At 40.4% G+C, this 9,739-nt stretch overlaps 1 protein-coding gene across 1 annotated transcript; it reads left to right on the top strand.

The window, feature by feature from the left end:
• The first annotated feature begins 4,377 nt into the window (after positions 1 to 4,377).
• LOC308319669 (glycoprotein endo-alpha-1,2-mannosidase-like) lies at positions 4,378 to 5,564 on the top strand. The gene is made up of 3 exons (XM_080769788.1): positions 4,378 to 4,482; positions 4,618 to 4,694; positions 4,872 to 5,564. Exons 2-3 carry the CDS (start codon positions 4,663 to 4,665, stop codon positions 5,503 to 5,505), a joined length of 666 nt encoding a protein of 221 aa, XP_080625914.1. The 5' UTR covers positions 4,378 to 4,482; positions 4,618 to 4,662; the 3' UTR covers positions 5,506 to 5,564.
• Positions 5,565 to 9,739: the final 4,175 nt, after the last annotated feature.

Genomic DNA, 9,739 nt, shown 5'->3' with positions numbered 1-9,739 from the left:
ATACATTACATGTCAATGACAGGTTTAATGTATCATGTCTTGTCTGGACAAACAAATATATGTTTTGTCTCCAACACCAACATTAAATGCCTTTAACAATGAACAGAGTTTAATGTTTGTGTTGAGCAAATTGGCATATACATGTCAGAGGAAAGCCACACAGGTTTAATGTATGTCTTGTCTGGACAAACATTAAAAATGCCATTGACAATGGACAGAGTTTAATGCTTGTGTTGTCTGTCACTGAGCAAATCGGCATAAATTATGCTTGTCAGAGGAAAGCCTCGGCCAATAAGCGACCACAATTAAGCAGTTGTCATAATATAACGATGGTGTAAGATGATAAGGGTTGGTAAAGCGCCCCTCACTTCACGTGGGTGTGATTTTTGGATAAGTTAACATGGGTGTGATTTTTAGGAATCAGTTAAGAATGTAAACGAAAATATATGACAATTTTCTGTGTATTTCTATTTACATGTATAACAGTTTATAACAGACTTTGAGAGAGAGAGAGAGAGATTCTGAACAGTCATTGGTCAGGAATCTCAGGATGCCCTGCCCCTTCTCTGTGTGTGTGTGTGTGTGTGTGTGTGTGTGTGTGTGTGTGTGCGCGTGCGTGCGTTTTGTTCTATTCATAAGGTTCTATGCTCACTGACTTCCTGGACTGTCAATAAGACAGCCCTCCCCCAAAGATGGTCTATTTATGAAGATGGGCGAACTTCACTGGAGCCACTAGAGGCGCAATGGACTACAACAATAATGTAATCGCGCCGCTCTAACCATCCAAGTCTGGCACCTTAACACCTCTTTTTTCAATCAATCAATCAGAACTTTATTTATATAGCACGTATAAAACAACCGAAGTTGACCAAAGTGCTTCACAACAAAAGACAACAATAAACAAATTCAAATAATATGCAGTGGCTAAAAAGGTTAAAATCAGTTCACATTAAAAGCAAGGGAAAAAAGGTGCGTTTTGAGAAGGGATTTGAATATATTGATAGATTGAGCAGCTCTAATATGGGGGGGGGAGGTTGTTCCAGAGCTTAGGGGCTGCCACCGCAAAAGCGCGGTCACCTCTTGTTCTGAGGGTGCGTGACGTTGGCACGGTCAGCAATGACTGGTCCGCAGACCTCAGAGCTCTGGTGGGGTAGTATTGATGGATGAGTTCGGCCATATATGGGGGGGGGCCTCACTGTCCGGGACGGGGGGTGGACTGCGTTTCCTGACCCTTGTACACATGCAGATCAGGCATTGAAATGCTAATCTGGGTGCTTGTTTTCACCTGCCAGGTACGGGTATGCATGCATACAGTACTGTACTCTGCTTAGGCTACTTGTTCACAATATGAAACGCCACCATCAGCAAGAAGACCCTGGCTGGCAACAGCGATGCCAGCCTGCCGCTGGAACCTTCCGCCGTCCCAGTGACAGTTCTAGGCGGACGGACAGGAACTAGCCTGCAATCATGGCATTTAAACATGCTCTTCTGTTTATAATCTAAACACTGTGACACGTTTAGAAAGTGTTACAAATAAGTGTGAAATGAAATGGCGGGCCCCCGTGACGATTATATCGTTAGGCAGATTATTTTTTTAAAGGTGATTTGTACTATAGCGTGAGAATGATGGCTTCCATTATCGCATTGCAACTTTTCAAGAGTAGAAAGCCTGCAGTTTCTATTAGCTTGGATTCTCCATCGAAGATGTCACTGGTGGACGGGTTTCTGAACTGCCCACAGGCTGAGTAGAAAATAATTGTGCCATCTTATCATGATTATTAGTGAGGACCTATTATATGAAGATGGGTTGAAAAGTGGTGAAGTTGTCCTTTTTGTGTAAAGTACTATGAATTGCCTCGTTGAAATGTGTCCACAAATATACATTCCTTTCCCTTCCCTTGCCTCACTGTGTTTGTTTTGTAGTAGCATAGGAACTTTATGAAGGGGCAGCGTCGTGTGCACAGCCAATCATCATCACATAGAATATACCACTCTGTAAGGATTCTTGAATGAGCTTGTTTGTCTTTCTGAACCACACTGATGTATTATGATAGAATGCTCTATCCAAGAGTGATAAAAGCCCACCAGATGTTTTCCATTTTTTAGCCCAGCTTTTCTTAGGCATGAGTCTCAGGGACACACACAAGTGCAAAAGCTGCAGTGTCTTTTAGACCAGGGGTGGGCAACTTTGACGATGGAGAGGGCCACTATAGTTCCACACTGAATATATAGCCTACTGTCACAGCAAAATAGTGCGAGATGGTAGATCAGCTATTTTTTTGCTATTTGAATTGAAATACTGAATTATTTTTGAATTGGAATCCTGAAAAGTAACCATTTTATATTATTTCAAATGCATATACTTAAAGGACACTTAACATCTTAAACCCCAGGGGGGGGTAAAGGGGGAAAATCCGCAACATCGGAGTTGGAACCGGAGAGCAATTGGGTCTCCATTGACCCGCTGAGGACTGTTCAGAGGTGGACAGCCGCTCAAGAGGTTGCCATATATCACAATAGTACAATATCCAAAATCACAATATCCAGTCGAATATCATGATATGGATATTATATTGATATTAGGGATGTCCCGATCACGTTTTTTGTTTTGTTTTTTTGCTTCCGATTCCGATCGTGATCGGATCGGGACAACCCTACATTCTACAGTTGTGGCCCCCTGCCTATAATCTTGTTGACTATACCCCCTGGAGTATGACATCAACATACCAGGCAGAGAACACAAAAGGCGCTGCAGTGGAGAGGGTGCAGTGAGTTCAAATACACCTAGGAGTGTGTGCACACATCATCTTTCTCAGGTGACAGAAGAAGTTCGATATATGGGTCCCAGTAAGTAATACTGTTCATGCTTAACATGAATCACAACAGCACTGAACTTCAAGCACAATGTACGATTAAGGCATGGAGATTCGAATTTGGAGAGCTTATATATGTCCTTTGTTACTTGCGCAAGCAGAGCGCGCAAGTAATCATTTCGCTTGGTCTCTTCGAAGTGAAGCCAAGTTTTCTTCAACCGTAAGTCTGTGCCTGGTTTGCTGGGACTAGTTACAAGTTACACATTACGTCATATACACACCATGTACTCTGGTCCCAGTTCTCAACGATGACGTAATGTTGTAACTGGTCCCAGCAAACCAGGCACAGACTTACGGTTGAAAAAAACTTGGCTTCACTTTTTGGAACCAAGTAACCACAGTATACTGCTAATCAAATTACAACTACATACTCTGTATGTAGTTGTAATGTGATTTGTAATTTGTAAATCTGTGCCTGGTCTGCTGGGACCAGACTACACAGATGACCATATCTCTTACGTCATCACTGAGAGCTAGTCATACATATACAAACACCGTGTACTCTGGTCCCAGCTCTCAACGATGACGTAATCTGGTATCTGGTGGGACCAGATTACACAGATGACCATTTCTCTTACATCATCACTGAGAGCTAGTCATACATATACACACCATGTACTCTGGTCCCAGCTCTCAACGATGACGTAATGTGGTAACTGGTCCCAGCAAACCAGGCACAGACTTACGGTTGAAAAAAACTTGGCTGTCACTTTTTGGAACCAAGTAACCACAGTATACTGCTAATCAAATTAGCAGTTGTAATCAGTTGTAATGAAAAAAGTAGAACACGTATGTAAAAAATAAAGATCTATATATCATTCTTATGTACAGATCACCTAAAACAAACCTTTCGGAATTAAACACATTTCTCAAAAAAATGGTAAAGTATCTATCATCTCCGACTTCCACAATTATGATAATAGGAGATTTCAATGAAGACCATTATACTGAAAAAGAAATAAATATAAAGACCTTCATGTCAAGATTAGGCTTTAAACAATTATTAAAGTACAATTATTTGAAAGTATTATTACAGAAATTGAAGTTAGAGACACATATTACTCTGATCATGATTTAGTATTAATATCACTATAGTACAAAATTAATTTGAAGTAATAAAATAATTATACTGTATAATATATTTTAATTCAGTTTATATACCTTTTTTTTCATCACATATCAATGATTAATTTTTCTGTAAAAAAGTAGTTAGGTAGCAAATAGTTACACGTAATGATTATACATTTCAAACGTTCCTTCACAGAGATACTGAGATGTGATAGTTTCCAGCGGTCGAAAGTACTTGCGCGCTCTGCTTGCGCACTAGTAGGCCGCAACAAGCAAGTATGCACTCGGCAGAGTGCAGTTCTAGTTGTACTTTACTTTGTACCAAAATGAGTTTCCATGCTGTTGGAAAGTACACACTGAAATCAAGTATGGTTCCCTAATGGGTAGTCACTGACCATCTCCTTTTAATGTTTTTTATTATACTTTTTCAGGTGTTCTTGCCGTTTCCTGGTACCCTCCTGGTAGGAAGGACGACAATGGTGAGCCTACAGATGATATTGTGCCGTTGTTGCTGGATGTGGCACTTAAATACTATATAAAGGTGTGTGGGTCGTGTTTGTTAGCTGTCGGCTTCGACATACATCTGATGAAATCTGGAAACATGAACATAAATTAATACGTATATAATAATAACGGGCAAGATTCTTGTCACTGTTCATAATTTGTTTAAGTACAGGTGGCTTTTCACATCGAACCATACCAAGGGAGAAATGAGGCCACAATGTTGGCTAACATCAAGTACATCATTGATAAGTGAGTAATAGTGTGTTGTCACATTAAAATCAAGTACCATTTGGTTCCAAACAGTCAGATTTATTTATTCAGATATAAAGGAGTGATGACAGTTATCTCCATATGCCTATCTGTTCCCATGACTCATCCTGTTTCAATTTATTATTTTATGATCTTTATTTGTATCTCTTCCCTCAGTTATGGAAAACACCCTGCCTTCTACAGACACAGGACAAACACTGGGAAGCTTTTGCCTTTGTTCTATGTGTATGACTCCTACTTGCTGAACTCTGAACAGTGGGCCATATTGCTAAAGCACACAGGGAGCCACAGCATCAGGGATACCCCGTATGATGCCATCTTCATTGCCCTGCTGGTCGAGGAGAAACACAAGAGGGACATCTTGACCGCTGGCTTTGATGGACTCTATACATACTTTGCCACCAATGGGTTCTCCTATGGGTCCACGCATCGAAATTGGGAGTCCATGAAAACATTCTGCGAGGTCAACGATCTTATATTTGTCCCTAGCGTAAGCCCTGGGTACGTTGACACGAGTATTAGACCCTGGAACTTCCAAAACACCCGAAACCACATTAATGGGAAGTACTATGAAACGGCACTGAGTGCTGCCTTGAAAGCCAAGCCTGATATCATCTCAATAACATCTTTTAATGAATGGCATGAAGGGACTCAAATAGAAACGGCAGTTCCAAAAACAAGTCAGACTGTGTATCTAGACTACTCGCCGAACAAGCCATCAGTTTATCTGGAGATGACTCACAAATGGGCAGCAATATTTAGTGGCGAGCGCAGGAGATGGCAAGAATGATAGAATGACAGGTAGGGGGACAAAAGCATGAACATAGTTATAATGAAGATAATTTCAGAAGACAGAACTATGCAATTATGTTTTGCGCTATATATATATATATTTCCTTCATCAACAACAAGCATAAATTGTGCATGGACATGTAAATTCTGACTACAACTAACCTGAGGTCATCAATAAACTTTTCCCTACATATAAGAAAATACACAAACATCTGTTTTTTTCTTAGTTTTCTTCTGTTTATTTTCTTTCTATAGTTGACAGGGCTGTGCAAAGACTTTTGGTACCACTTTCACAATTTTGGGCATCATGTGCATACGTGAAAGTGTTACATTATTTGCAAATACAGATGACTTAATTTGCTTTCATGTGCCTTTTGGTTGGCAGTGGCATCCATGATCCATCTGAAGATATTGGCTATTTAAGTTGAGCGCATCAGTCCCTTTTCCTGCTGAAATCAGATGTATTAGTAAGTGTTATGAATTGTCCATGTACATCTAAGTAAGTCTGTGTACTTGAACTTGAGATACAGTGTTTATGTACTTGATATGTGATAGTACAGCCTGCATTGTACTTTATAGAGGCATCAAATCAGAGAAGATTTGCAAGCAAAGGAGGCATTTTCTATATACTGTAATATTCATGTGCATATCAAGGAAAGTGGCAGGTGCTTGGCCACTGTTTGGCTCCTATCTGCATGTGCCTGTCAGTTGACATTTGATTTGAAGTGTTATATACACGAGGATTGTCCCACACCCCAGTATCTATTCTGTACATAATCTTGTAAAATCCTCTTTAAGTTGTGTAAGCATATACAGTAGATATGCGTTTCTGACACCAGGTGCTCTCCGTTCTACAGGCCCACAAGGATACAGGATGCCACAGGGGTGCATACTTAGTTTAGACTAGTCATTGGTTAGACATGGGTTAAGGTTAGGTTTAGGTGTGCTGCCCTAAGGGAGGTTAGGTTTAGGGTGAGGGTTTGAGATAGGTTGTAGATGTAGGACTAATGACTGGTCTAACCAATGACTAGTCTAAACTAAGTACTGCACCCGATGCCACATTGGCACTGTTGAACCGTCCAATGCAATTAGAACATTTTTTCTATAGTTGTCCCTATTCCCAATTGTGGCTCTCCCACCTGCTTCATCTATACTTTTCTATTATGACAGATCCGGTCACGTATGGCTTGTGCAAAGGTATTATACCCTAAGATTATACCGTTAATACTATAATATTTTTGTTATGAGTGTTTAATACTAGCTAAACCTAAGAACGTGTGACACTGACTGCAGTGCTGTCATCTTGTTCTCAGAGCTCGTCGCTTGCTTGAAGAAGCACCACTACAGTATGGTAGAGAGATAGGATTCATCAAGGACTGCCCACAAACAACATCTTCTGCGATGCAAACAGCCACGTCTGCGGGACAGCCCAGGACAAATGTCAGGCTGTCCAAATAGGCTGCTTCATCAATCATGTCCAGAGCCACAGCCACTGTCAGAACATGTCCATTAAAGAGACAAACTAAATATCGTTTGGCCGAGAGAGAGCATTTTTACGTAATGCTCTAATAAAATGCGCCAGCGTGTAAATAATTTGAGTCCTTTTTAGATGGGGATCTCGTAAACCCATCATGAATAACGTCTGACATTAAATCATTAATACATTAATACGCGCGCCTGACGCGAAATCACAGCATCCGAGCTCCAGCCTGCAGCTGCATTGTCGGTAAACAGCAAGGTAGCGCATGGGCAGCCAGTAGGGAATTATTCCACATCGCATCACATCCCTGAGCATACATGGCGCCCTCACACACCACGATTAATTTGGTCTTCAGGGCAGGAGGAGTGTATTAGATAGCCATCAGTTGTGCATCTATTTAGAATTCTAATTTCTAACCATTATTCTTTGCAATAGACTCATAGAGGACACATGGACAGTGGAGAAACGCATACTCTCATGGCAAGGTAGCGGCTTCGGGATCAGGACGATGGATCTGGGCTCATCTGAATCTATTCCAACGAATTCGGCCACCGGCATAAACATTTGTTCGATCCTGATTCCGCATACCTTCGGTATGTTGCAAGGTGTCTTTGAATGAGAGAACGGCTCTGTGAGGAAACGAGACGAAATGCCTTTTATATTCACGTCTGTCGAGATGGTGAGTGCTATTTTCCGCTGCACTCCATGGCACAATATTCAGTAGTAGGCTATCCTATGTTTGGCAACCAAAACCATCGTATGTTAATTAGAAATTATAGCTAGATTTATTTTAATTTTAGTATTATTATTTGCATTGCAATTCATAGACTTAGCTTATTTTCCGATATAGCCTAGGCTACTATTAAGGTTTTCTTTCCTACTGGCTATTTGGGCTGGGGATCTGGCACATTACTAGCTATGGGATCATTAAAAGCTTCTACATCGATTGTGTCACTCTTCGTTGTATATAGATAACGTTAATTGCTGCGATAGTGTTTTAACCGCAAATACTTTTTTCACAGCTGTCATATATTATTTATATTGTGCGCGTCTTGGGTGCGCAAAGGGCGTTTTTATACAGTAGGTAACATGCAGTCACTGCCAGACATTCTTATTGTCATCAACTTAAATGCCATATAGTCTACCGACAATGACACCCATTTTAAGTATGCGCCTTGGTTACCACCATGCCTTTTGAAATGACCTTCAGCGCTATAGTGCCCGAAAATTATTCTCACCTTGGGTGGGATGCCCTTTTGAAAGCCTTGCTTTTGGCCTTCCTTTAAGAATAAAATAGAAACCTGAAATTAAATAATTTCTTATACCTTGCATAAATTAGTACATATGATATTCCAATCATGACATGTAGACTAAATTAGGCTATTAAAACCATTTCAAGCAATCACCCGTGCGTGCCCCCCTTCGTGATTGATGCTACCTAATTGTATTTTTCTGTTTTCTCGGTCAGTTCAACGTAGCCCTGCAGACTACAGTAGCCTACTCACTACTCACTCACCCATGCGGTGTCCCAAATACCTCACAATGCATTTGGCAGAACCCAGGCAGTTTGTTCAAAATCTGAATGAAGGCAGGGGCTTCACACGTGTCTTATTCTAGTGTCAGTTGATATACAGTTCAGACATAATTATAAGGAAAGGGGAGAGCTACAGTGAACACCCTATGCCTCTGACCTCACTCACTGCATATATGCCAAAACACACTAGAAAGCATTGCCTTATGTGCAGATTTATGTCTGACTTTGGCCACTACAATCTATAGGCTACTATATAGCCTTTTCACAATTTCATTTCTCCTTTATGTGCAAGCATACTGTACATATGCTACTTATACACATCATGTAGTGCCAGTGTGCCACATTCTATGCAAAGCACTGAGGTTATTGCTAATATACAGAAAGTCATGTTGAGGATTTGTAGGCCTACCTATATTATGAAAATATTTGATATGTTGATACCATAAGAGATTAAAGGGCGTTAATAGATTAATCTGACCCTGGTTGACAGCATCAACATGGAACTCTGTTGCTAATTCACAGCTCCTTGTACACTAGTGTGTGAGAATGGCATTCTAACAGGACTGTCAGAAATAGGTCCAATTGCTCTATGTGAACCATTTTGTAGGTCTAATTAGAACAGATGAGTTATAGAAACTCTGCAGTTGTAATTTATAGCTTTTTCAAAGAGGTATAGAGTGAAATGGGGTCTATCGAGGTCTCTTCTAGACTTGGCATCTCTGTTTGCTTGTATGGCCTCTTTATGCAACATGCAGGTGTGTTGAGCCCCAGAGACTTGGTAGAGTCATTGAGCCTTTCTACTCTCTCCAGCCTTAAGATGGCAGTATTTAGTCTACTGGAAATTTCATGAACCCAGAAATGGTGATTAGTATAAACTTGTATGATAGAAATGTTATCTATAGGCCTAATGGATGAAATTCAGCTTGGTTGCTAAAAGTTGCACGTTGAGCAATTTGAGTAATTAGCATAATACGTGACCATACCATTAACAACCCGTATAAGGCAAAGAAATAAAAAATAAGTAGCTATAAGTATAAGTAGCATGTAAATTGTGACGTGTCAAACTAGGGGGGTTTCATGATTCTGAATCCATTCCAAGCATTAGTTAGCCAAATGTGCTGACCTCATCACATTTGCTGGAATGGATTCAGAATCATGAAAACACCCTAGTTTGACATGTCACATGATACGAATTGTATTATTATTTTGCATTATACA

Source organism: Protomyctophum bolini (assembly GCF_963924005.1).
Source record: "Protomyctophum bolini genome assembly, chromosome: 8".
Classification (NCBI taxonomy): domain Eukaryota; kingdom Metazoa; phylum Chordata; class Actinopteri; order Myctophiformes; family Myctophidae; genus Protomyctophum; species Protomyctophum bolini.
The sequence above is the reverse complement of the archived record's forward strand: the minus strand, read 5'-3'. Positions and strand labels throughout refer to the sequence as shown.

Coding starts and splice junctions, on each gene's coding strand:
- LOC308319669 (XM_080769788.1), top strand. CDS start 4,663: ATGTTGGCTAACATCAAGTACATCATTGATAA. Junction 4,695..4,871: donor ATCAAGTACATCATTGATAA/GTGAGTAATAGT, acceptor CTCTTCCCTCAG/TTATGGAAAACACCCTGCCT.